Source organism: Coccidioides posadasii, chromosome 2 (genome assembly GCF_018416015.2).
Source record: "Coccidioides posadasii str. Silveira chromosome 2, complete sequence".
Lineage (NCBI taxonomy): Eukaryota > Fungi > Ascomycota > Eurotiomycetes > Onygenales > Onygenaceae > Coccidioides > Coccidioides posadasii.
This window is the reverse complement of record NC_089408.1, coordinates 1581168-1607605: the sequence shown is the minus strand read 5'-3', so window position 1 is coordinate 1607605 and position 26438 is coordinate 1581168. Positions and strand designations below refer to the sequence as shown.

The following is a 26438-nucleotide window of genomic DNA, read 5'->3' as shown; positions in this document are numbered from 1 at the left end:
TCTTCTAGACGAGTCGATACATATGGCATGAGCCTGCCAGCTAGCCGGCTTCCCCACTGTCATCGGGACCCTTTGGCAAGTATCCGACAGGTATTGCGGAATCGTTGCAGAAAGTGTGTATGGATCCTTGGTCACGTCGGAGGTGAAGATGGAGTTTGGCAGCGCTGCAGCAGGTTTACATTTTGCTCTTCGGCGTTTGATAGCATCCAAGGTAGCACCCGTTATTTGGGCCCCTTTTGTTCATATTGGCGCTTGAACAGTATTGAATTTCGGCAAGCCACGCCGTATGGGAGTCTGTACTGACAAATGTGACCAAGAAGATGGGGAAGACTGGTCCACTGAATTCCGTGAAGCCAGAGCTGAGTCTAGATCAGCAGTGGTTATTGGTAGCTTTTGACATGAAGGGTTAAGTGAACGTTTATTCGTTGTGTTTATCGAAGTCGGGTCTCCAGCGTCCAGAATAAATGTATTATTTGGAAGTTAGTGACTATTAAGACGCTCCATACATGCAAGATTTAGCTCGAGAGCCAAACGCTCCTCCGTCGTCCTGATAGCTCTCGTGGGGGCTATCTTGAACGGGCTGTCCCAACAGCGCCATTCTGCCACATCCTTGTCGACGGGCCTCGATTCATGGATCTTGCCCCACAGCCTTGTTCTGACTGCGGTTCACAACGCGACCTATCTGTGATGCAGCAGAAACCGCAAGGAATTCAGTGGAAGACGAGAAATCAAGAGAATTATACGCTTGTCCTTGCATGTATGCCAGTTGAGCCCCCATGGGGGCATATCCTATGTTGCGGCACAAGGCCAGCCTTGCACCAAGGCGTAAGAAAGAACATCTCAAGTGGTGGACCGGCCCAGGATCAGCACTTTTGATTTGCTGACTGACGGGAAGACCAGTCAGATATTATCGCTGTTCCTGGTGATAGATGTCCGGACCATTAAGCATTACCTCGTATCGCATCCTGAAGTTTCCGACGTACATACATACAAAGGGTTATGCCGTACTTTCGAAGGACTACCTTTAACCTTCTTCGGGAATTGGTCGACGTTCATCCCATAACGAGAACGCCTACTCATTGGGAGGCTTTGTTTCAATATGGTTGTCCGTCCCACGGATCGTTGCGAGACTTGTGAGGGGCCGCAGATGGCAGATAACGGTTTAAATGAGATGAAAATGCTACCATGTTGCTGATTCTCTTCCTATTCTGAGACGACAATCGTCCAAGTATCCCACAAGTTAGGCCGACTCTCGAATGCTGTTCGAAGGTATGGATGCCTCGCATACCAGAAGACACCTCTCCTGGCGCTACCAACGCACGAAAAAATACCGCCCGGCACCCAAATCTACAGTGCCGCGGATAGCTCGAAGCTATCAGCCAGTAGTGATAGCTTCATTAGATAGGACGTCATACCCTGCGCAGGCTGAGTTTTTAACTCCATCGTTGGACAACCTATCCCTTTGCCAAGGTCTTCTCGCGAATGAAGCCAATTTCGCATGCGAAAGCAGCTGTGACGTGCTTGAGATTTACGAGACCGGGAGAAGATCTTGGAAGTACGGCTGGAATGATGAAAAGATTATGACATATATAAAGGTATAGCGCTCGAGTTTTAATTCAAGACTTCGGCTGACGGGTTATTAAAGCCTTTCCTCGATGGTCAAGACAAAAGCACGCCTCAAGGCTTGAACCTCCGGGTGCTGTAAGTCAAGGATAATGCGCAAAGATCTGGAAAGAACACTGACTTTGGAAAATTGAACGCTGCAGATTTTGCAATCTCCGCCGGCACCCAGACACTAGTTTTGGATACCAGCTGTCGCTGTCGAAGCCTACTACAAAAAGCTTGCTCACGGCATTCAGGGTTTTCCCACATTTCCTGCCATTCATGCTTGGGGAACCTGACTACTGGGCACCTTTATTTATCCCACTTAGGAATGATAAAAGAGTTGTTCGAATAGGTACGTCTTTACGCTAACCATTATCCTCAAGCATGGGGAGTAAGCTTTATTGATCTCTTACATTTCTCAGAGGCTACTTGGCAGCATCCTCGCTATAATATTCACGCTAGACAGCAGCCATGTTCGGTTTATATGGGATACGATTTTGCCGAAGCATGCACTACATATATCATTGTTAGTGGGGAAGGAGAGGAGTATGTAGAACGAACGAAGACGAGACTCAATGATTACTTCGCTGATGACGATGGTCTCGCCGCCGCTGCCGGACAGATCAGCGATCCATTTCTACTGCAAAGTATCCTTTGCCATGAATCGCTTACAGATGGAAAGGAAATCATAACGAAACTCCGCCACAGGCTTTACGACCAGCTCGACATTGTCGGTGAATATGCAAAGGAACCATTCGATAAAAGCAATCTTCAGGAAATGACGAACCAGCTACACTTGATCTCCCAAGATGCAGATTCGCTTTTCGCAAGTACTGAGATGGCTGGCATGATATCCACCCACATGGCCAAAGCCCGGCAGCGGACTTCTAAAATTTCACCGAACATTTTTCATAAAAGCAATGTCGGTGACGCACTGGCGTATCTCATCGATTCAATCGAGGCACAGAAACGCTGGCTACAAAGCCTAAAGTCCAGGAAGGACATTGCGATGAATCTTGTCTTCAACCTAGTGACACAACAGGATAGCGAGACCAGCACAAGCATTGCTCGCGACACGAAAGAAGACAGTGCATCGATGAAGATCATTGCCGTGATGACGATGCTTTTCCTGCCGACTACTGCCGTTTCTGGTTTTTTCAGCATGTCCTTCTTTTCGATGTCGGGCCCCCTTCAGACGTCTGGTGATATCGGGCTCTTCTTTGCGGTTGCATTGCCGTTAACCTTTCTTATTTTTTTGACGTGGTGGATGTGGTATTCGGTGGAGTCGACGGTTAGAAATGTGTGCTACTTTGTTTCGCTCAGATATCAAGGCTTCAGGTTTCGCTTGAAAACTGAAAAGGATGAGGAGAGAGGCAACTAGCTAGGGAGAGTCAAATAACTGCTACAAGAATATGTATAGCGTAGGGTATGCGTGCAAGCCATATGTACCCGGAGGATTGATATGTGTGTATAACTAATTGAGGAGATCGTGCCAGCGCATGGTGCACCCTTCACTTCTGTGTGTATGGTTTACATCTGATGGAGTATCTGAAAAGAGGAAAGTAATAGATAGCACAAGTTCCCCTTTCCGCCTCTCGGATTCGAAATACCGGCCAATTATACGCCATCAACCATGCGAAATCCAAAAGCTTATCTCACTCAAAAAAACTGCGCATAAGACAAGTTGTTCGGGAGTCATCAGATTACCCCTCTCTTGGAGCTCTAAGGAACAGATGTCGGTTCGGTGGCACTACGTGGACTTTATCGATTGGATGTTCAAAGGCGCAGTTGCGACGGTAGGGATGGAGGGACCGGAAGAGTACAAGATGGCGATTACCGGGATGTATGGACTCCGTACACTCCGCAGCTTTAGTTAAACTCTCCGTGAGACGATATAGACTCAGCTTCACACCGCTTCCCACCCTGAAATTGGTACCGGACAGACCGCTTGCCTGTCATCCAACCTCCTCGACAGTGGATAAGACAAGCGCCGGAGCGTTGATCGTCCCGCACTGGTCGAGGTCGCAGCCAGGTGTTTCGGTGACGGAGAAACTGATCTTCCTGACCCGGCGGCCGTAATTTTCCGTTTTGTTAGGGCCCACCGCCTTCATTCTGCCGGCCCCAAAGTTTTGCGTCTCAGGAAAGCACGGTCGCAGCAACCGGCGAGTTCCTTCTGTTTTCAACTCAGCCTAGGGCAACGAGACGACTGCTTCCCGATCGGGCAATGTTTGGTCCGCAGCTGCCATAACAAACGGTTGCCCCGATGCTGCCAGCGCTTGCATAAGTATCTCGCTCTCCTCGTCGCCCTCCTCTCCTCCCCCCTCTTGTCCTTCACCCACCGCACTCCAGCTTCACGACTCAACAGTCCTCACGGTGTCTCGTCTGCTCTAGCTACCACTTACAGATCTCCTCGTCGTCGAAAAAGATACTTGTCTGATTCTTTGTTGAAGACTCCGCACACACCGCTGTCCTTCGTCCAGTATCAACAGCTCGTCCAGTGTCTGTAAACAAGGTACGCTTCATCCCCTCAAGCAACGCTTGGAAGACGCAGGTTGACATTTGTCTCTTCCTTATCCGTCTAGCATACTCTGCTTAAGACGCTCTCAGTGTTTGACATCTAGCTTTTCAAGCTTCCCTGTTAAACTTTGTTGTGCTCTCTGGTGGTGTATTCCATCTCTTGTATGTCGTCGACGACCTGTGTTGCTCTGCCCGCTGTGTGTTGACTCGTCCCAAATACAGAATCACAACACTTTTTCAATAGCGCTATTAAGCGTCTTTTCTTCTGATAGTCCAGGGCCTGTCGGCTTTTGCCTAGACTTCTTTGTTTTGAGCAATCTTCGGATAATTTATCGTCCATCGCAATGGCTCGAACTCGCTCTCAGCCAATTTCTCCAGGCGGCTTCAAATCCCTCGAGGACATTCCTCGCAAACGCAGAATCACGCGTTCTACTGCCAATACTGCGGGGGCTGCGAATGCACCAATTACTGCTTCTGCTCGTGGTGAAAGCCCGCCGACTCGCGTCACCAAAAACACCACAAAGTCTACCACCAATGCTATCAACAAGCGTGGCACCAAGAAAACCGCACGCGCGACCAAATCCGCAAGCTCCAAAAAAGAAGAACCGGTTGCAAACGCTGAAAACGATGTTAACGAACCGACTGGTCAGCTAGCTTCGAAACCCCCAGCGACTACCCAGTCGCCTGCAAGCGAGCCTACTGCTGCATCTACCAAAAGTGAGCAACATATTTTTTCTTCTCAAGTTATTAACATTGGGCGTTCTCAAAACGCGAGTCTTGCTTTGCCAGTGCATCCGTCTGGAGCGCCGTCTGCTAGACGCGCTGGTACTTCTTTGGATAATCCTCCACGTCGAGTTTTGGGTGTGGCTAGCCCAAATATCGTTACTCCAGCCAGGGAGCAATATGCTGTCCCGGGAGCTAAAGTTTTGAAACCTCATGCCCAAATCCCCCCGTTCAAGGACCATGGTTCGCCATCTATTATTTCAAGCTTGAGTTCACAGAAAGCTCAAGTCAAATTTCGTTCTTCAGTCGGTCAGGCTGGTACTCATGATACCCATTTTAATTCGACTGGCCGAGGCATCAAGCCTTCTTCTCAAGCCGGTGTTCAGCAATTGGACCCGGATTCTCAATTATCTTCAGAGCTTCGTCAGCATACTTCAAAGACTGCCCCAGACACCACGGCTGCTTCTTTTCAAGTCTCAACTCAGGAGCCAAGCGTGCCATTCCAGGCTATTTCAGCGAACTCTCGTCCGGTTCGTGGTCAGCAGCCAGGCTTGCAGTCGAAAGTTGATTTAGTAAACCCTCCCTTGGTACACATGCATGAGCCAAACAAGTTGTCTCAGTGCCCTTCGCAGAGTTCTCGTCATGAACCAGATTCTGGCGACCCTGCTGCTTCATGTTCTCCTGCCACCCCCCAGGAACAGCCCCAGCCTACCAGTCAGCCGACACCTCCTTGTGAGCCAACTCCAGCTGCTGTCGCTGCCGAAGGATCACGTCAATCCATCAGTCAACCAACTTTCCGCCAAGCGGCTCCGACTGTTGCCTCTGTCGAAAGACCACATAGTTCTTCGTGTCATGCAACTGTTCGCCGGCCGACTCCAGTTGTTATCTTTGCTGAAGGGCCGCCTCAACCACGCCCACTTGTTAGACATGGTGGTCCAACTCCTCTTCTGCGGTTTGCTGTTCTTGCCCAAGCTCAAACGCATCTCGGTGCCCCTGCAAGTCTTATTCAACATGAGCTTGCGTCGCGCTCTAATGCACGCAGAAGCAGCGGTAGAGAAGCACAGGCTGCAAATTCCCCACAAGCTGTTCCAACTTCTCCACCTCGGCCCGTGAAACCTGGTGTCACCACTGGGATACGAGCCATCGGTTCACGTATTCCTTCGCGTTCTAACCCATCCGGCGATCCAATGGCACTTGACTCTCCACCCAAGACAAATTCCGTGGCCACCCAGACGTCTCCCATGGAGCCTGCCACTTGGTCTACAACCGCATCCATCGCCACTCAGACACCTCCAATGGAATCTGCTCCGCCAATGGGTGCATCCCCTTTTCCCGAAACGCCTTCGGTGACCACCAAGGGCTCTGATCGCACGTGTCACTGTTGTTCTGCCATTTTGCAATGTCCCAATGGCCACTTTCCTTGGTTGCAATCTAAAGTTCGCGAATATATGCCAAACAAGACGCTGACTCAACCAGAATCAGTGATTCCTATGAATCGCAAGCGATCTAGGACGGAAGAAACACCCGAAGAAGACACCGAACTCCCTTCATCTAAGCGTCGTGAACTCAGAGCTGCGACTTTAGCTTGTCACAGAGATCGTAAAATTATTCCAATTGCCCAGCGTCGATCTCGCAGAATGGCTCAAAAGAAGACCTGCATTGGTGTTCCATTATTCACCGATCCCCAGCCAGCTGACGGAAACGAATCCCCCGAGTCGCCACACCGATTTGTTAAAGTCCACCGCCATCCGTCGAGCATCGCCAATGACAATAATTCGAAAACCGAGTCTTCGACTGAAGCCCAACCAGCTCCATCCACACCCTCGAGAGGATGGGGCATTCGAGGCTTGCTAAGTTCTGTTCCACGCTCCATCCAAAGACTTATGTCATCTTTCGGAGAACAAGAGAATCAGGAACCGACGACTCCCACACCCGCACTGCCGCCCACCCTCACTGAACCCGCTCCTAGTGCAGAAACACCTGTTTCCAATGCCGAACCCGTTTCGAACTCTGTCCCCCACGTTTCTGACGCTGTCATTACGGAGTTGTCGGCTCCTGATGTTGAACCTGTTATGACCGCTGGTTCCCCGATCTCTGACGCTGTAACCACTGAGGGTTCAACCCATACCGGTCAAGAACCAGCCGAGCCACCCAAGCCGATGGAGCCAATCAAGTCAATCGAGCTAACGGAAGCAAGTCGCCCTAAACCGAAAAGTCTGCCTCGCGATCTAAGCTCTTCTCTTGTTTCACGACCACGGGATCGCAGCCTGGTTTTCGGTGCCCGGAAAGTTGAAGTACCGTTTGGCGATAAGCCGCAAGTTTCCCATTCTCTTCTGCCTGCTGCAAAAAGGGACAAGGATGCGGCAGCTCCAGTCGTTAAACCCAAAAAGAGAAAGCGATCTCCTTCACCAGACGTGATTCCAAATCCCCCGGGTGTTAGCTATGGCATGGATCTCAAGTACTTCTGCTATAGCTCAGAAAGCGAAGAAGAGGAAGAGGAACCTCCTCAGACAAAGCCCCCCAAACCCCTTCCCCCCAGAGGCATCCTTCGAGAACGGAAGCGTGTCCGATTTGACGTGAGCCCTCAAGACACCCCGTCGAAGCTTAGGCTTCAACGTACCATGGCCATTGCCGATATGACACCTTCCCGCGCGCCAATTACTCCTAGCCGCCTCTCGCGTGAGGTCCACGCTGCGGAACAGACCGCCCCCTCGCCTGGTGCGGCACCAGCGAGCCACGGTTCTGCAGACGCCCTCTCGCACGCTCTGGGAAGACCTCCAACCCGTGTGTCGGCCCCTCCCGTCATCACAAACACCACTGGAACATACAAGTTAGACTACAACTTGTTTTCCAGTGATGAGGAAGACGTCGAGGAGGAGGCGGCACCGCCCGCAAAGACTACGGTGCCGGCAGACACCTTTGTGCTTCGTTGGCCTGCGGCCAACCCTTACAGCCCCATCTCTGGTGGTGGTCGTGGGGAAGCCGCGGGCTCCGGGCTGTTCGGTCGTGAATTCGGCCCGTTGCGAGGTGCGCTCGTCGCTTAAGACGGGCAAATGATTTGGGGGTGTTTCCTCTTCTTCGCTTCTTTTTCTTTTTTTTTTTTTTTTTTTTTTTTTTAGGTGGGCTCCTGTCTTTTTATTTTTATCATACATATTTATTTTCTTTCCTGTATCTCCGACGTCTCTGCAAACGCCCGCCTTTCGGCTTGGTGCGTTTGTAGTTGCGTCCGCCCGGTTTGCGGAGCCGAAAGGGGATTTTCTTTCCTGTATATAGTCTTTTTTTCGCCCCGGTATTTCCTCTAGTGAATGCCCTCCTTCGGGACTGGGTATTTTCGTGGTATGCCTCCTTTGGGTTGGAGTAGCCTCCCGGAGCGGCATGGGCCTTTTCCTTTTAGTTATTTTCTTTTCATTGTTTTCTTTCTCGGTTCCGTCGTTTTTGTCGTTGTTTAATATTTTCATAATTTCGTATTCTTAAAAGACAGGAGCCCAAGATGTAAGTAGTGCGAAGCCCATGTTGTCAAATGATTTGATTCGAAAAGTGATTTCTGTGCTATTCGTCAAAGTCGGTTCATATTAGGGTAATGTTCACATTATCGCCGTAATATCACGCGAGGCAAGTTTGTTAGATGCTCAAAATTATCAGCGGTCTTTGATTTAGCTCCTTCGGACAACTCCACGACCCAGGGGGCTCAATACCTTCTTCTCTTTCCGGATCCCACCAAAATCTCCAGAATTTATCGCCATGAAAGTGCATCGCGGGGGAAAAAAACCAAAGAAGAAAGGAAATATTGAAAGAGAGAACCGATCCACAATGCCAGCTCAAGGACTACCAAGTGAGGGATATGATATTTTATAATTATGATGACGGAAAGTTCCATCCGTTGGGCTTTCTTTCCCCCCCCCTTTTCTTTTTTTTTTTTTTTTTTTTTCCCGGAGAAGCTACCTTTTGCTTCGCAGATTCGGGGCGGTGTCTTGATGTTACGAGTGTTGCTTAATGGCTTTGACTATTTGTGGAAGATGGCGATAATGGGACTGGAGAATACTACATAGATAGACGAGCAATTGAGGTAACTTAGGCATGTAATTATTGAATCTGAGACAGCTACATTTATAATTGTTTACAATACTTTAGTCGAAGCCCTCGAACTCCGACTCGCCATCGAGCTCCGCTTCTTGCGGCTTTGAAAGAACGCTAGAAGAAGTGTGGGATTTTGCGTTGAGCTCTTGCCGGTTCTTTTTCCGGAGCTCTTCAAGCATCTGGCGTGTCTCGCGAGATTTGGTTTTCTCTTCTTCCGTCATCTTCTCCCAATGTTCTCTCTCTTTCTTTGCGCGTTTGCGTTCGCGCCGTTTTTCTTTGTCGGATTTCTTTTCGAGAGTCTTGCTCCATGGCGCTGTGTCGTTGTTTGAAGAGGATGATGGGGCGGGGCGTTTCAGGGGGTTATGGGTTGTGGCAGCGTTTAGAGATTCTTGACGGTGTTTCTCTCGCTGCTTATCCTTGTAGGAATATTTGTCCCAGTCCAGGGTTACTCCGAGTGTCCTGTCCCCAGAGAACTTCTGCAGCTCTGGCATTTTCGGCAGCTTGAGCAAGCCCCACGCGCGACCTGCTTCTTCCCAGTCTATGTCCGTGATACGAAAGATGCTACTAGCTTGATGCTTAGTGTAGCTGCGGACCCAACTGACGAAGGCCTTCTGGGCTTTGTCGTGCAATGCACGGTCACGAAGGACAGTTTCCCGGATTTTGCTTGTTGCTTCTGTCGCGAGAGTGTCGGATAAAGCTACCGGAGGAGATTCAAGAAGTGATACAGGTGTTTTTCGGACTTCAAGGAAGGGTATGTAATCTTCTTCTCGGCCAGGACAGAGCAATATGACACTTAGGCCACGACGTCCAGCCCGGCCAGCACGACCGCATCGGTGGAGGTATGCCTTAGGATCTGTTGGTGGATCAAACTGGATTACCAGGTCAACAAGCGGGATATCTAATCCTCGAGCGGCGACATCGGTGGTTAGTAAGACCGATGGAGATACTGAATTGGTAAAACGGCTGAAGTTCTTTTGTCGGACATTAGGTGGGTGCTTTCCATGAAGGGGTAGGGTGACGAATATTTCGGGGAGTAGGGAGGGTAGGACGTGGCTCCAGTAGTCTACTGCAGCACATGTCGAAAAGTATAGAATAGTTTTCTGTGGTGTATTATCTATCGAGTTGAGGATCTGCCTGATGGCGGGGATTTTATGAGAGGGGCGTGTCAGGAGATATGTCATCTGCAAACTATTGCGGCGTTAGCTGTTTGTTCACATCAAAAGGACCCGGAGTGACTAGACACCTTGCCGGGGTACGCTTCTCTTCTGTGCCAGGTGCCCCTTTTACTTTAACAGCAATTTTCACGGGATTCCGCAAACCAACTCGGATGATCTGATCTACGGCGTCGCTCACGGTGGCACTGAACAAACCGGTTCGCCTTTGTTTCGGCAGCCGGGCAAGTATTTTTTGCAGGTCATCCTTGAACCCTAGATCCAGTAGCCTGTCGGCTTCATCTAGGACGAGAACTTCAAAAGAAGTCTGAGGACAATGTACATGCGGGGAGGAAAGGAGTTCGAGGAGCCTGCCAGGAGTGGAGACAAAGAGGTTCGGCGAGCGTTTCAAAAATGTACTTAGATCCTGAGCGGGAGTGGTTGCACCGCCAAGGAGTAGCTGCGGAACTACTTTCAGTGTCGAGGAGGGATAGGAGGGAAGGATGGTTTCGCCATCTGCCGTCTCATCGGAGGTTGAAGGCTGTATGGCCGCAGCGGAGGGCGCGTGGAACGCGAGGAGGGAAAGAAGGACTTTATATATCTGCTCAGCTAACTCTCTGAAGCTATAGGTTAGCAAGACACATATCTCGTAGGCAAACCGGGGAAAGCAAAGCAAGTTTGCCCTCACCTAGTTGGCGAGACAATGATAGCTCCGACGTGGTGCTTTTTTATCGGAGCTTCCAGGCGTAGGAGCTTCTCGACGACGGGGATCAAAAACGCCATGGTCTTCCCGCTGCCAGTCACGGCCTCCACGACGACATCCTTGTGGCCCATGAAGAGCGGGATTGTCGACGCCTGGACGGGAGTCATGCGGGTGAAGCCCATCGCCGCAACGGCGTCGAGGATCCATTCCGACAGCGGCGGCGTCAGGGCCTGCCAAGAGCGGGAATGCGGCGGAGGCCCTCGCTCCTTCTTTTTGGATGCCATTGCTGGGCTGCAGAAACTGTGCCTTCCGCAACTGGGGGGGAAGGGTTTGTTTACGGGCTCCCTTGGGCTCGTCGCTGCCGCTTTTTGCGCTGGCTCACAAAATTTCCCAATTCGGCAGGCTTGGCAGGGCTGATCACGGGACCCACAGTTCTGCCGCTAAACACCGCCTTTGACTAAGCGGAGAATTTTTTGAAATGGCGTAACCGCCTTACTAGCGGTAACGAAACTGATGGTTTGATTGGACAGGAATATTTACTTTTCCGCCCAAGCGCCTCAGTTCCCCACCTCAATTGGCTGGCGCAGCGCCACCCGCACAGCCACGAACCGGAAGATTTACCAAAATTGTTGTTTTTCCGGCCAGCATGTGCTCCGCGAATAATTTCATCTCTCGGCTTCAGACCAGCAAACATGGCCTGCTAGCAGCACAGGGACTCACCTCTCCTCCAGCCTGCCTCTTCGCTGCCTCTCCTCGAACCGCATCCTCCATCCTCGAGCCCTGCGCGAAGCCGTCGATCGACGAACATGCGCCTGTGCCTTCCTCGCCGCAGTTGACATGCCCCTTGAGAAAATCTTAAAAAACAAAAAAATCCGCCGCCATCTCCGACTTTCATTTTATTTAGCTCCTCCAAACGCTCTCTACTGTCTGTCTGAACCGAAGCTTCTCTGAACTTGCATCTGCACAGCCAGATCGTCCTTACGACCACTCGCCCTTGTCCCTGTCATGCCTTTCCAAAATGAGATCCCCGCGACACCGCGCGTGATATCCCCTTCTCCCACCCCCTCGGAACTCTCGGAATCGAAAGATGGCTATCGAGGGCCCCTTACTCGTTCTGCCTCAGCAAGGCGACAGCTCTCCTCTCCTCCACCAATCTCAGAAGAAGATAGAGGACAGGAGAACGAGTCCGGCTCAGATTCGAGCACCAACAAGCGCGCCAGAACCCGATCTCGGAGCCCGATTACAAAGTCGCCCGGCAAGACTCGGCGTCGCCTGTCAGGCCTGACATCAATCGACGAATCCCCTTCAAAGTTGAAACCTTTGACGAATGGCTTTCTCTCCCCTAATGGCCATCTCTCGCCATATTCAACGGCCAAGGAACCCTTCCGTGATCTATCGCGCTCGCCGTCACCTCTCGGCCTGATCCCCCTCCATAGACACTACAGAAATTTTATCCATCGCCATGAGATTCCACGAAAGCTGCTCCATGTCTCAATCGGCTTTATCACGATCGATCTTTATCGCCGTGGCGTGCAGACGTTGGAGATCACTCCATGGCTTCTCACGGCCTTGATTCCCATTGCTGCCACAGATTTCCTTAGGCACCGTTTCCAGACAGTTAATAAACTCTATATTCGCTGCCTGGGTGCCTTGATGCGCGAAACTGAGGTGTCGGGTTATAATGGCGTCATTTGGTACCTCCTTGGTGCCTTCATTGTCTTGAGATTCTTCCCCAAAGACGTGGGCGTTATGGGCGTTCTGCTTCTGAGCTGGTGCGATACAGCAGCATCGACCTTCGGGCGTCTCTACGGTCGCTACACCCCTCGAATTCGCAGAGGAAAGAGCTTAGCAGGCACTTTGGCCGCTTGTGCTGTCGGCATAGTTACTGCTACAGCATTCTGGGGCTACCTTGTTCCCACTGTTGGCTCCTTTGCCAACGATCCTGAGAATTCGTTCATGTTCACTGGAACATTGAACCTTATCCCAGACTACGTGAAAGGTGCCCTTGAATGGGTGGGAATCTCCCGGGGGATCACGGATAAAGCTGTGGTGTCCGGCCCACTCGCCCTCGGGGTGATGAGTTTGTGGACGGGCATCGTCGCTGCTGGTAGCGAGTTGATTGATTTGTTCGGTTGGGACGATAATTTGACTATTCCGGTGTTGAGCGGCGTTGGAATGTGGGGATTCTTGAAGGTTTTCGGGTCATGAACTGCACTTTGGCAGTTTTCCTTTCTTTCTTTCGGTGTTGTCCTATTTAATTACGCTGTTACGTTGTCTGCATGTTTTCCTCCTTCTAATCATCCTGTTTCTTTCTATCGATGCCCAGCGTCCTCCACTCTCGCCCATTCAGACCGAAGATACACCTTTTAAAGATGCCCATTTTTCACCCTGTTACCTCCAACAGTACCCCTATTAAATGCATTTCCTTATATTCCCCCTTTTTTTGTCCTTCGCATACTCCTTGAACACGAGACTGCTTTATTAGATCTGAATACCTAGCATACCTCTGCATGTATAGTAAATAACCGATCTTCTCGCCGTCGTTACCCGGCCACACTCCTCGTTATGTTCACAATAACATTGAACCATGACAGAAGTCATCCTGCGTAGAAATGATCATAATCCCCCTTGAATTAACATTGTTTATCATTACGTATTTAATGCGCTTATGCCATTCTTCTGTAGCACGAAGATTTCGCCTACAATACCAGAAGGGCCTCTGGAGAATCACCATGCTTGATAGCTATTATGAGGTTTGCTGGGAACCTTTTTAGTCGGTGCTTATTAGTTAACATTGGTCTGCGCTGATAAAGTATAGCAGACTTTTTTGGAACGCAAAAAAAAAAAAAAAAAAAAAAAAAAAAAGAAAAAGGAAGAAAATGGGAAATAATCGTATCATTCTCCATGATTTTCGATTTTTATCGGACATGCTTGACGAGGCCAATACTGACCCTCGTCGGTGTTGGTGATAAGTGTAACATGGACATCGGAGCATTGGTAGAAAAGGAGGGCAGGAGTAGGCCAACCAAGTTCGATCAAGTTAGATCTAGGATGCTGATCCGCCCGGCATGCTTCTTTTGTTTGCTTGACTTGGACTGGGTTGGCGCTTTATCGCAGTAGTTTGCTAACGAAGTGTCTTTAGAACGAACTCCGGGTGTGTGCGTCCAAAAGCCGTTCCAAATGTTTATATCTTGCAGGTGTATATGTGTCGTTTGCTCGCTGGGTGCTTCAGTGGACTGCAATGAATTCTCGTCTTGAATGGATAGTCCTTGGAAGTCGTCGACCAGTAACGAGTCCAGGGATTTCAGGTTTTTCCCTTCACATGGAGGCTTCAATATAGGCTGTGCGGACTGCTTTGGAGTAGCACGCGCTTCCTTGATCAATGAGGTGTCTGATGACGATACGGAGGCTTGTGGAGACAAATGGGTCGTGTTGAATTTCGACGGGCCCAACTTGTTGCGTGTTTCCCTTGACTTCGAGGCTTTTGATCTGCCTTTTACAGGGCTAGCCTTTCCTCTTCGTTCAGCCCGAGACGAGCCTTCGTCAGATGAAGAAGAGATTGTAATAGATTGGAACTCCGTCTCTAGTAAATCCAGGGCTCTGAGAGAGTGAGAATGGTTAGAATCGTCCTTTGGGTTTGTGGAACACGGCAATCTACCTTCGTCACTGTCTCCGAGAGCCATAGCTGCTTCGATGTCGCTGGAAGTTGGGTGATCAACTTTCCTTGCAGGCTTCGGCTCCCTGGAGAATGAGGACGTTCCGCTTTTTGTGCTTCGAACAGCAAAGGCAGTGCAGTCTGCAATCGTCCTCTGTGTATGATTGCTCATAGAGTCACGACGGCCTTCGCCAGTTTGATTCCGCCTTTCAATCGTAGACCTGCCAGATTTTCCAAGAGCTGTAGACGTCCGTAGCTGGGGCTTCACAATGGTGCCATATCGATGAAGCGCCCCTGGCGCCATTCCAGCATCCACAACTTTCTTTGTACCCCTAGCTCCCTTTTTAGAAACTTGAGGCTTGGAAGCTGCCAGCTTTTTCCGCTCCTGCTCGTCTTGCCACTGTTGTATCGCGTCTGGCATACCTACTTTGACGAGAGCCTCAAAGACCCAGAGCGTTTGTTCCTTTGTTGGGTCATAAAATACTCGTTGTGTGGTAGAATGAAGCATCTCGATCCCGTCGTCTTCATCATCAGATTCAACCATATCAACAGTCACATCTGCACTCTCTGTTTGGGACAAGGATTCCGATTCTAATTCTAAGTTTAAGCCCACAACTTGAGCGGGAACGAATTGCAGTTTTATCTCTGCCAAGCCGTCCATAGTAGTGTTGTCCTTTCTGCCGGATACTTTGGCCCGAGGGGGATCCTGTGGTTGAGCGTATAGGTGGTAGCAAATGAGCGCAGGTGCCAGTTTCCTGACAAATCGATGCGCTCCGGCAAGGCTCTTCCACCCAAGCTCTTCAGAAACAAATTGTCGAAGTGCAGATACGTCAAAGTCTCGGTTCCATTGGAGGTTTCGAAGTTTCTCCAAGTCTCTTTCCGACGAAGTCAGTGGATGAATGTAGTCAAATAGCACTTGCAGGTCAGGAAAGCTTTCCGGTATCCGAACAGCCATGTGCTTAGACTTAAAATACCCGCTTTCATTCGTCGAAAGTTCGTAATCCAATCTTTTTCTCCATTCATTCAAGGGCGTAGTTAAATCCCTTGGGTTGGAGGTGATGATGTCTAACAAATCGGTGCCAAAACCGGCACGCGCAATTTCGGCAGCCAATTTGGGCCCGCATCTCGGCACACCTGCCGGTAAGTAGTCACCTCCGCTTAGAAGCGCAAACAAGGCCATACCACCGACATCAAATGGGACATTAGCCGCGGACCCGTCACGACGATACACACTAACATGCGTAGCGGCACTAGGGCCTTTAGAAGCTCTTGAGAAATTCATAAATGTGATCTTAGATCCAAACATAACTGTGTCAATGTCGTTACTCATTGCTGCATCAACTATGCCCATTGTTTGTAACTTTGCGCATTCTGCCTCTGCTTCCCCTGGCGCGTCGTGGTGGTGAAACCCGAAGAGCTCAATGAGTCGCTTCGATGAGCGGATATTCCAAGCACCAGACCTGCCATTTCTAATGACCAACTTCCCTCGCTTGTATTCAGGGCGTCCTGAGCCGTCAAACACGAAGATCGGATGGACTGGTAATGATATCAACCTTGCGAGTCGGTAAAACAATGCTCGCAGCTCAGGATTTAAACCCCCCTGAGCGGCTTGAGCCTGAAACAGCCAGATTGATACATCGATTGCAATGCGGAGCGGCCGTGAGGTCTGTTGAAAATGGTCGATAGCTAATTTAGCCAAGGAGACTCGATCTCCAGGGCCGAGCTCCTGTAGAAGGCTGAAAGCAATGTTAGTACCTAGAACAACACTTATGAACATAGATACCTGGAACAGGTGAGTGCTTACCCGGGAATACCCATGTATGCTTATCAGTGACATGGTAACTGGGAATCCATTTGGGCCTGTGATGAATTGTGTGTTCTGCATGCAACCAGTAATCAGGCAGGCTGCAGCCAGCTGGCTGGGGGCATATTCTGCCATTCTTCACCGCCAAGGCGTTTGTCCCCTGGCGACATCACCTTGCACACCCTCTCTCACGCGCGACGACATCACAGCATGGAACAGTGAAGATGGGATCGAAGCTCCATGCACTTGCGAAGATTGATGCAGAGCTATTCGTGACATTGAGAAGCGTAAGTGATACCTCTCATATTGTAGCTCCTTCACAACAGACTGTGCTGTTGCTGCTGAAGCATTGTTTACATAGATTCACAGCGAGTTGGTGATGGTCCAGCAGAGGTCTTATAAGCTATGATCCACAAGAGCCATGGTGCATATGAATAAACTATATAAACTGAACTACTTGAAATAAATCTGGAGCTGATCCTGCATTTTTGACACCGTAGGTGTTGCTACGATTTTGAGTTGCGTTCTCCATTTTGAAGCTACGAATGACTTGGCCTTGAAGACAAGGAATTCTCAATTGACCGTCATGACAACCATTTCTTCGTCATCCTCTAGTTTTGATAGACGGTCATCTGCGACTGATATACGAACAAGTCTCCGATCTTCCCGAACGCATGCTCCCGCATCCCCGCACACTCCACAGCAATCCCGTCAGATGTACTCACCATACACCGGTTCTCCCTCGCCGGGATCGTCATTTCGACATGAAGAAGATTCCGTTATCATAGAAATTGGGACTCGTTGGCTGCGGGCCGGGTTTGAAGGCAACAGCACTCCCGTGTGTGTGGTAGGATTCGGCCCGGAGGAAGGCAGACGGGTTGGTGATTATCGAGGATGGATACGGAGTCCAAACCAAGATAGCCAAAAGGGAAAGATAGCGCCTACCAGTATCCAAAACTGGCTAAAAAGCCATGAACTCTGGCGTAAGGATATTCGTGGCCTTGACGTTGGTCTTTTTGAAGACAAGCTTGAACGAGCCATTCGGGAACTATACAACAAATATCTGCTCACGGATGCTGGTTCGTCGCGACTCGTTCTTGTTCTTCCGTCAATCGTGCCTCATGTCTTACTCTCCTCCCTGTTATCCACTATATTCCACCGCTGGAGATATCCCGCTATCACCTTGCTTCCATCTTCTGCTATGGCCGCTGTGGCTGCGGGTGTCAGATCAGCTCTTGTCGTAGACATTGGTTGGGAAGAAACGACAGTTACGGCCCTTTATGAATATCGGGAAATTCAATCCAAACGAAGTACTCGTGCAATGAAACTCTTAATGCAACAGGTGGGGCGATTCTTGACCCAAGTTGTCCGCCAGGAAGAAGGCTTGACAACCACGGAAGATGATACCATAGACGTAAGCGTTGATCTATGCGAAGAAATTATGACCCGGCTAGCTTGGTGCAGAACTCGAACCACGACTAGACAGCGACCAGAATCTGAAGGAGCTGAAGACTCACACCAAACGTCCGCCCTGGACGATGGCGACGACAGCCCCAACGCCGCGCCTGGTCTATCCGAGTTAGTATCCCTACCATTACCTGTGGGAAACACGATGACGTATATAGACGTTCCATTCCTGAAATTTTCCGAATTGGTAGAACAAGCCTTGTTTGCAGGTGGAACCACTGGGCGAGATTGGGACGATGAGGACACTCCACTAGACATGCTGGTCTACAATTCGCTACGTTCACTGTGCCCAGATGTACGGGGAACTTGCATGTCTAGAATTGTGTTTATTGGCGGCGGATCAAACATCCCCGGATTGCGGCAAAGAATCATTGAAGATGTGGATACCGTCATCGAGAAGCACCAGTGGTCTCTAACTCGAGGCAAAGTGTTTGAAAAAGGAGAAAGTCGGGAGCGAGGTGTGAATGAAAAAGCAGGCTCCGATCGGCCCAGCAACGACGTGCGTACCAAGGCATCGGAACAGACGCCAGATACCAGCTTCATTGACGAGAGATTCCAGCGAAATAGCAAAGACTCTACGCCACATGTTCATGGAGTTCTTCGGCAAGTAGATTCTCTGGGATCGTGGGCGGGTGCCAGCTTGGCATCCAGTTTAAAAGTCAAGGGCTTAGTTGAAGTTGAACGCGAGAAGTTCCTTCAGCATGGGTTCGCAGGTGCCTCCAGGGACCATAACATCAGCACATCGATGGATCGAAGGTCTGGCTACGGGCCAAGCATGGCTAGATCTGGAGGCGATAGATCTAGTTGGACACTGGGAGAATGGGCATAGTCAGATCTTTGAACATCGTCAACCAACAACGCAACCTGCCTAATATACCCTGATACCCAAGAACCTCGGTATTGATTCAGAAGGGAATGCTGCATTGGCAGCGATATGCGGCGTGGATATTGAGTTCAGCTGCACGCATCATGTCGAGATGCTGGCCGTAACAGTTTCTCTTCCTATGCTATGAAAGGCGAAGGGAAGTTATCTCGAATAGGAGTAATGAAAAACGCGGAAGAAGCCCAAATGAAAGAATGAAAGGCAGTGCTCGTTTCCTCCTCGACACATGTTTCCCCGGCGGACAAGGCGCGACCGGCCCTTTCCATTCACCTCGCCTCGGGTTTTACCTCCACATTCTTACTACATGGTCACACTTTGCTAGTTTCCATAGTGACGTGAACAAGAAAAATTCTCCTTTCCCTTGAAGCTGTTGTGAGATTGTAAAGCTCTTTGAACGTTATATGTTCCTCAAAGCACTTTGAGCTTTGAAAGAAACGATTTCTTTTATCTCGGCGACTATATCAAAGCCACTTTTTCTACATAAGAATGCGGCGAGTGGGTTCCTTCGTTCAGGGACTCCGCAGAATGTCAGGGTCCCCTCTGCCATCGAGAGAGAGGTTGCCGTCCCCAGTCCGTCGACGCGCCTCGAATGCCAACCTTTTGGGTGCCCCGGTCAACAGAGACGATTCAGCAGGCTCAAGAGGTTCAAGACGCAGAACCAGTCAGCTCCTTGGGGAAATATTCTCTGCCGCGGAGCTCGAAGCTCCAGGTCTCCTTGACTCGCCCCGCGACGATTTGCCATATGATCGTTTAAAGCTTGAAGGTCTTGTTAACTACCACGTCGGCCAGCTTGAACGGCTTAAGCGAGAAATCCAGGGTCATAACGAGACCATTGGGCAACTGGCATGCACCCTCCGCAGTATGCGCCACAAAGACCACCTCGTCCACGCTGCTGGATGCTTGAACGCCCGCATTCAGGGGGTGAAAAACACGAGAAACCGCCTCGCAAAGTTCGTCATGTTCCATTTGCAAGAGATGGAGCGAATTGAGGAATTCGGGCGGCCTTTGGGGTTCAGACCCGGGAGGTGAGCCACTTTGTTATAGTTGCCCTTCCCATTCAGCGCCGATAGCTAACGCCTCCACCTATTTATAGATTTAGGGAGCTCCCCACATTTGGAGGGTGGAATCGTTTGTTTGCAGACGATTACCACTAAACCGAGGGAGCCTTCTTACCGTTTTACGGCTCGGGTCTTGGCGTCCGGTGGAGTTATGGCAATTGTGATGCTCCCCTTGGGTTTCGGTTTTATGAAGACAGGAAGAAGGGGATTACGTCCGGTGGTCTGTTGGTCTGGCATGCAGGCGTATGTCATTGTTGCTGGTTCTCAGTCACTGCCGGAATTCAACGCATATTGTGCTGATTTGTCGGGAAATTAGGCGTTACATGGTCATACTAAGCGGTGACAAGGGAAGGCAGGAAGGAATCCAATTATTTTACAGGAGGCCTAGATCCAAATTCATTCCGTGGCGTCCCGTATAGAATTTGGAGGAATGAATGAACTGCTGGGCATAAAAGCGGGCACTATCAAGCTAGAACCGGCTTTCTTTGAGGCCGATCAGGTGGTACGGAATGATATTGGAAGCCTTTTGTAAATCCTAAGGTATCAACGGGATAAGCAAAGCTACTTTCCCGCGTGCAGTCGCTAAAAACACAACCAAGTTATACTCCTTGCTCCAAACTCCTAGGTGCTTCAATCAGAAACTTCTCCATTAACGTGTATCTCCCCATTACACTTTTCCAAAGACGTAGGTAGCCCAATTGACTGCTGGCGGGGTGTCAGGCCCAAATATTTGATATTGCAACTGGCCCCACTGTGGATTATTAACTCCGTCGATCCAGCCTTCCGGCTCAATAACGATACAGCCATATTTCTGCACAGTATCGACCGGGTGAGTTGTATTTCCAGTATTCTGCTGATTATTGTGGTCAACTTGCGACTGTTTCACCGGTAAGGTCCCATTCTGACCGCTGCAGGTGTAGATCTGGACGGCGTGTTGATTGGTGCTGACGAGCATGGAGATACCAGTGGTAGTGGAAAACATGTTTAGAGCTGGGACCATGGTTTTGGGGGACGACGTCCAGTCAGAAATGTTCGTTGGCCGATCGATGATGAAGCATGTATCGTAGCCGGTGCAGTTGTCACCGCAGAGGCCAGTGGTTGATTGGATATCTTGGCCGATCAGCTTGGGGGATGTGAAGTCAAGGGCTCCATCGAACGAAGTTTTAACATCTGCTATTTGTCCTGTTGGAATCAAGTGGGAGTCCGTGGATATATATCGGTCAGAAAGGGGTAGTTGGAGGAATGTATCGTTCAAAATATTTGGCTCCTTAAAGGCGTTCAAATTCCAGTAGATGTGGTTAGCCAGCATGATAGGCGTCCTGTCTGACTGCGCAATGGATACCGTCCTCGTGGTCAGCTTGGTTTCGAAGCTTGCGTTGTCGGGACTCCACGAAGAAGAGACTGTATAAGCAGCCAGGTTCACCACTTTCCCTGGGAAATTTTCAAATCCGGGATCAAAGAGAGCAAAAGTTATGGAGTCCTCGGTATGGTTAGTGACAGTCCAGTTCCGCTGATCATAACCAACGGGGCCGCCATGCAGCGTTTGGGTATCGTTGAACTCGTTCGAGGGGACTTTATACTCAACGCCATCCAAGATGAATGTGCTATTTTTTATTCTGTTTGCATATCGTCCAACGATAGGCCCAAGATAGGCATTGTTAGACGCGACATTTTCAACATATTGTTCCGGATTGTCAAAGCCGACCACGACATCTTGCTGCTGGCCAGATCGATCGGGAACAAGCAACGAAACCAGGCGGGCGCCATACGGAATAAACGATGCCGTGATATTGTTTGCAGATATCGTATATACTTGCAGTGCTGTAGAAGTGTTAGAAGGGGAGTCGGTGGGCGCGGGAGCTGGCTGAGGAGCGGGAACAGTGACATTCATGCCCTGTGGCGTCCCAGGCACGACCACGCAGGCGAGCAAGAAAGGGCCAACGAAACGCGAATAGTGCATTTTTCCTGCCTGCAAAAGGGCGGAAGAAAGTAGTGTCAATTCCTCTCTGATATACTCCGTAACTATTCATGGTTCAACTAAGAAATATAAAGGGATCTGCAAAGGGCGTGAAGAGGCGGGGTTATTATACCCCCTTCCTTACAATTCAAATCACGAACTATACGACGTCACCACTCTCCGTCGCCGGAGTCGAGAACCTTGAGCTACAGGAGAAATACAGGCTAGCCGTGGGACGGATGAGTGAATTCTCACAGTCATGTCGCTAAGGGATGATAAAAGTGAACCCGACAAACGACGAGATTTTTGGACCATGGACGGCATTGTGGGAGACAACGTAACGTATTGGAGGGCATACCATAGCTCCAGGTAGGAATGGAGGTACCACGTCGCGATATGATGCCGACCAGCGGGAAGTGGATCGTCATACGCTGCCAACCACCTTGGTGGAACTCAGATCGACGAGCTGCGTATGTACTTGTCACTTGAAACAATCCCGGTCCATCCGCCGCTCGGACCGTTTGCGGCTGGGGATACTCTGCCCGGGACGGACCGTACCACTCGTGCTTTGAACTATAAAGTTGATGGTAACACAGAACTAAGCTCTCAACATTCAAGAGCTTTTTAACGGGCGGCCTGGTGATGTAGAGGTACATATGCGCACATAGAGCGGCACCAAAAGCCCAGACCAGGAAGAATAACAGATGCGCGAGGGACACCACTCTCCGGATCGGAACCAGCCATTATTTGTCGATAAGATCCCTGTTGCAGTGCTGCGATGCTGCGATGCTGCTGTAGTGGTGCTGTTGTCTCGCCGGCACTGTGGGTTGCTCCGGTGAGTCTCTCGGGCCGGGTACTTCCGAAGTGTGGCTGGAGATCTACTGGGCCAAATTTGGTTAGTGATGAAAGGCTTTTCTCGATCTAGGATAATTATTGATCCGGCTCCTACGATGAGGGTGGATGATATAATCAATGCAAACATAAACAAAGCGCACGAGCCACCTCCGACGACCAGCACGAAGCTCCGTCGAAGGCGAACGATCGGACCAGAGCAAAACGTCTTGAAATCGCATTGCCAGGTCTAGCCTGAGCGCTGAAAGAGAATCGATGAGCCTGCGACTCCAACCAGGTCGCGCCCGATGGAGCATAGCTTCCAATCCTTGATACCTGCTACCGCTGTTGCCCCCTCCGCACTGGTCGCGATTCCCTGCCGCCGCCTGCCATTCCTCCCGCCCTGGAGCAAAGAAAGGATAACAACGTATCGCAATGGAGAGTCGAAATGGAAGTTCGTCCCCTGACCCGCTGGGCTATCCCGGCGATCCTGAATTTCTACTCTCATCCGCCACAAAGCCGTTCTCCCATCGGAGACTGAGCATGACACCCTTCAAGTCCCGAACCCCGAGAACCCCGTGGTCCACCAGAAGTAAAGGCAAAAGAAGTGCGAAAAGCGTCGCAAGATCGATCAAATATCCTGATATAGTCCTCCCGTCTACACCTTCGGGGGACCGCTTCAACCAGAGATCGCTTTCCCCAACCAAAACGACCATGCACTCGGAAAGTAACATCAGTCCCTGGCGGATCCGAGTGACGGTAGAAGCCGAGCGCGACGAAGAAGAGGAGGGTCAAAACATTATCCAAAGCAGAGCTGGTGGTTGGAAAAGCGGCAACGCCCTGAAAATACCCCTGAAGGGTGGAAATTCATCGGCTGAGCCCTCACCGAAGAAGTCACCCCGTAAAGGGAAAAAAACTGACGTATCCAAGCGTGCGCCCACTCCGGGAAAGAAGAGACCTGCCGGAATTTTCGATGGCGTTTTAGATAGTGTAGGGAAGCGAAAAAGAGGAAGGTCAAGGAAGACCCTAGAGCCCGTTGGAGAGAATTCACCCACGCGTCACTCCTCGCCCGCAAAATCCATCGCAGACCTGCTTAGTGGAGATGATCCGTTTTTGGATATCGCCCAAGGTGGTGTTGATGGTGCCGCGTATGAGCCAGAAACACACGCTTCTACGTATCAGACCACTCAGCCTAATCTTGGTGCTCCTACAATTCAAGATGATCAAACCTCGCCAAAATTGACTCCAATAGCTAAAGCAGGGGAAAGATTGCAATCCGGTCAGCCCGGGAAAGAATTTGGGGTCTCGGAAACCTCACCTATACACGGAGATGTTGGTCCATCCCCAATCAACGTAACTTTTGCTGGACATACTCCTAGGCCTAAATTCCGTCTCTATCCGACTCCCACATCTTCTTCCCAACTAGGAGAAGAACCTTTAGATGCTAACAATATTCATTCCTCGACTACCAAAACAAAGGTAGTGAAACTGGGGGAACGTATTGCGGACCCAAACGAGGACCATAGGGAATTTGACTCTATCATGGAAAGCGAAGGATTCAGTATGGTTTCGCTAAATTCATTGCCGTCTGCGAAGCGGAAACTCCTTAGCTCTCTAGAAGGACGTTCGTCTATACCGGTCACCATTGAAACCCCTCTCGAGAAAAGTTTGGCGAAGGCGGATGCCGGAACAGAAATAGCCTTAGAAAATGGGGCTTCCACTCCCTCCGCAGCAGAACCCAGTCCTGCAACCGATCCCCGTCCTACCGAAACAGCACTAGGTGGATGGCCAGCAAACAGAGCTGAGACGGACGACTTTCAAGCCCAAAAGCCAGTCCTTAACGATGTTCCTCCACACCATCTCACACCGCCAGCGGTACCTGTGGTGCCCGAACAAGTATCGCGCCGAAGTCTTATTGTTCGGCTAGCGCGTATAATCCGGACTGGAATCTCACTGCAAAGAATGCTGAACCGTAATTGGAGGATACTCAATTCAGACGCCCCTCTTTATAATGCTACCGATACGCAAGATGATGACTCCGAAGCTACAAGACGACGAATAGAGAAACTGTTTGAGGGCTTTAGCATGGAGATTCGAAGAGATCTATGTGCTGCATTACGTTTTGGCAAAGCACTAGCACAAAGAACCAGGATAGCGCGTCAGGAGTGGCAGCCAGAAGTGGCTTCAGATGAGCATGTTTCTGTTTCCGACTCTGGAGGGATCCAATATCCTCTGCTGGACATAGCTGCAGATGGACAGTCACTGTCAACAATGTCCCGGGACGAGAATCACGATCACTCTTCCGTACACCTAGGGACCCCAACACCTAGAGACGAGAATCTGACCGAAAAAATAAACATGGAAATGGCTAAACGTGAAGAGCAATGGCAGCGGGAAAGGGAAGCAATCAGCCGCCAGATTGAGGCGGCAAGTGAAAGCCAGGTCATTGTCATTGAGAGTGACGACGAACGTTTGGCCACGCAATCCCCTCTTCATCAGGATCAAGACATACCCGGTGATCTGAGAAACCAGACTACTGCTGAGGACGATGACTATGAAGATATTTGGCAGCAGGAGGCGCGAGAGGGGGCTATTCCGTCAGACTCACCGTCGTTCGCCGAGGTTACACATGATGATACCGTTCACCCACGCAGAACCGCTGTTCCTACAAATATAGGCTACGCCCAAGATGAAGAAAATTTTCCCCGGCAGCCATGGTCAGCTCACACACAAAAGTACCCGATGCTGTCACTTGGAAAATCCCAGCTGGAAAAGTACAGGGATATGACTTTCGAGTTTTCATCTCTGATAAGGACGCCAGAGAGTTCGACGAGGAGATGGATGCGAGGAGCTCTAGAATCAGCCTCCACACGTGGCTCCAATTCCATGCCGAACGAGGCTCCTCTGCAGCAAGCTCCCACGTCAGCCGTAGCTGAAGCCAATACTATAGAGGATGTCCGGCAACAAGCACGTCCGCCGTTTTCGAGTTCAAGTGATTCAATTTCGGAACTTCCTCCGCCGCCTTCTCTAAAGTATACCGGCAGCGATATCATGACCAACGGCCAACATGAGCCGTCACCTTTGCTTGGAGATCAAATGTCACCCAATCTAAGATATGTTGGAGATAACGCTGAGAATCAGTTTGAGTCGAATGGGGAAGCTCGCAATGATTTAGAGGAGGACGTTCATACCGTTTCTCCCAACTTCAAAGCGCAAGAAACGGCTATTAACCCATCTTGGTTTAATCGACTTACGAATATTGCACCAAAGTGGTTTGTTGCCTCACCTTCCACACAATCACACAGTATTCAAAATCAACCGCCTCTTGATCAACCCGAATATCCCATGCAATCCACCTCTTTCCCGCCTGTTGTTCAAGAACAAGCTGATTTCTCAACTACCCCACGAGCTACTCATCGAAGGAGAAGGCCAAATGGAAAGCCATTAGCCCTTTCGGGCTACTTTACCAACGACCACTACTTCGCTCTGCGTCGTATATATCGCAAAGCAAAAGAATCGCCACATCTATTTCACTACGCTCCGACACCGGAGCGTGATGCAATGTTAGGGAAGTGGATGTGGTCGGCTGACGGCCATCATCATCGACAAGTTACGGAGATTCAATTGGCTGTCGTTGACAAGTTCAGAAAAGATCTGATTGAGGCAAGCAGGAAGAGTGGCGGGCCTGATACTCTAGGATGGACTGAAGAAGATATCTTATGGAGGCTCTTTAGCATAATTGTTGGAGAAAAGATCAGGAGAGAACGGAAAAGGCAGCAGGCTGTCGAAGACACCGGTGATGGAATAGGAGACGCGGAGATCCCAGGCGCGATTGTGACATGAACATGGCGACCATCTTGGGGTTGCGGCTCTGGGTGTCCGATCTTAGTATCGGCATATTGTTTTGATTCTGTATAGGACTATAAGAGGTGTTTTGGAAATTGGAGGCTGGTTTATGGTGCTTTGTCAATTCGCAGCTGTTGCTCGAAACCTTTGTTGGGCGTTTA

General features: G+C 50.1%; 9 protein-coding genes across 9 annotated transcripts; 6 read left to right on the top strand and 3 right to left on the bottom strand.

The window, feature by feature from the left end:
• Positions 1–1271: 1271 nt before the first annotated feature.
• On the top strand, positions 1272–3199 carry D8B26_003037 (uncharacterized protein; the record flags this gene model as incomplete). Its single annotated transcript, XM_003068672.2, has 4 exons — positions 1272–1595; positions 1646–1701; positions 1767–1957; positions 2028–3199. The coding sequence occupies 4 exons, from the start codon at positions 1272–1274 to the stop codon at positions 2984–2986; spliced, it is 1530 nt and encodes a 509-aa protein (XP_003068718.2). The 3' UTR covers positions 2987–3199.
• Positions 3200–4424: 1225 nt separating this feature from the next.
• Positions 4425–8206, top strand: D8B26_003036 (uncharacterized protein; the record flags this gene model as incomplete). Its single annotated transcript, XM_003068673.2, has 2 exons — positions 4425–7872; positions 8148–8206. The coding sequence occupies exons 1-2, from the start codon at positions 4467–4469 to the stop codon at positions 8204–8206; spliced, it is 3465 nt and encodes a 1154-aa protein (XP_003068719.2). The 5' UTR covers positions 4425–4466.
• Positions 8207–8599: 393 nt separating this feature from the next.
• SPB4 (ATP-dependent rRNA helicase spb4) lies at positions 8600–11060 on the bottom strand (the record flags this gene model as incomplete). Its single annotated transcript, XM_003068674.2, has 3 exons — positions 8600–10110; positions 10166–10690; positions 10762–11060. The coding sequence occupies 3 exons, from the start codon at positions 11058–11060 to the stop codon at positions 8973–8975; spliced, it is 1962 nt and encodes a 653-aa protein (XP_003068720.2). The 3' UTR covers positions 8600–8972.
• A 721-nt stretch (positions 11061–11781) lies between these two features.
• D8B26_003034 (uncharacterized protein) lies at positions 11782–12984 on the top strand (the record flags this gene model as incomplete). The annotated part of the gene is made up of 1 exon (XM_003068675.2): positions 11782–12984. The coding sequence occupies one exon, from the start codon at positions 11782–11784 to the stop codon at positions 12982–12984; it is 1203 nt and encodes a 400-aa protein (XP_003068721.1).
• A 491-nt stretch (positions 12985–13475) lies between these two features.
• Positions 13476–16249, bottom strand: D8B26_003033 (uncharacterized protein; the record flags this gene model as incomplete). Its single annotated transcript, XM_003068676.2, has 3 exons — positions 13476–13542; positions 13906–16167; positions 16236–16249. 3 exons carry the CDS (start codon positions 16247–16249, stop codon positions 13476–13478), a joined length of 2343 nt encoding a protein of 780 aa, XP_003068722.2.
• Positions 16250–16459: 210 nt separating this feature from the next.
• Positions 16460–18585, top strand: D8B26_003032 (uncharacterized protein; the record flags this gene model as incomplete). Its single annotated transcript, XM_003068677.2, has 2 exons — positions 16460–16522; positions 16798–18585. 2 exons carry the CDS (start codon positions 16460–16462, stop codon positions 18529–18531), a joined length of 1797 nt encoding a protein of 598 aa, XP_003068723.2. The 3' UTR covers positions 18532–18585.
• A 486-nt stretch (positions 18586–19071) lies between these two features.
• Positions 19072–20123, top strand: D8B26_003031 (uncharacterized protein; the record flags this gene model as incomplete). Its single annotated transcript, XM_003068678.2, has 2 exons — positions 19072–19610; positions 19679–20123. 2 exons carry the CDS (start codon positions 19072–19074, stop codon positions 19737–19739), a joined length of 600 nt encoding a protein of 199 aa, XP_003068724.2. The 3' UTR covers positions 19740–20123.
• A 66-nt stretch (positions 20124–20189) lies between these two features.
• On the bottom strand, positions 20190–21603 carry D8B26_003030 (uncharacterized protein; the record flags this gene model as incomplete). The annotated part of the gene is made up of 1 exon (XM_003068679.2): positions 20190–21603. One exon carries the CDS (start codon positions 21601–21603, stop codon positions 20311–20313), a length of 1293 nt encoding a protein of 430 aa, XP_003068725.2. The 3' UTR covers positions 20190–20310.
• A 1263-nt stretch (positions 21604–22866) lies between these two features.
• On the top strand, positions 22867–26274 carry D8B26_003029 (uncharacterized protein; the record flags this gene model as incomplete). The annotated part of the gene is made up of 1 exon (XM_003068680.2): positions 22867–26274. The coding sequence occupies one exon, from the start codon at positions 22867–22869 to the stop codon at positions 26272–26274; it is 3408 nt and encodes a 1135-aa protein (XP_003068726.2).
• Positions 26275–26438: the final 164 nt, after the last annotated feature.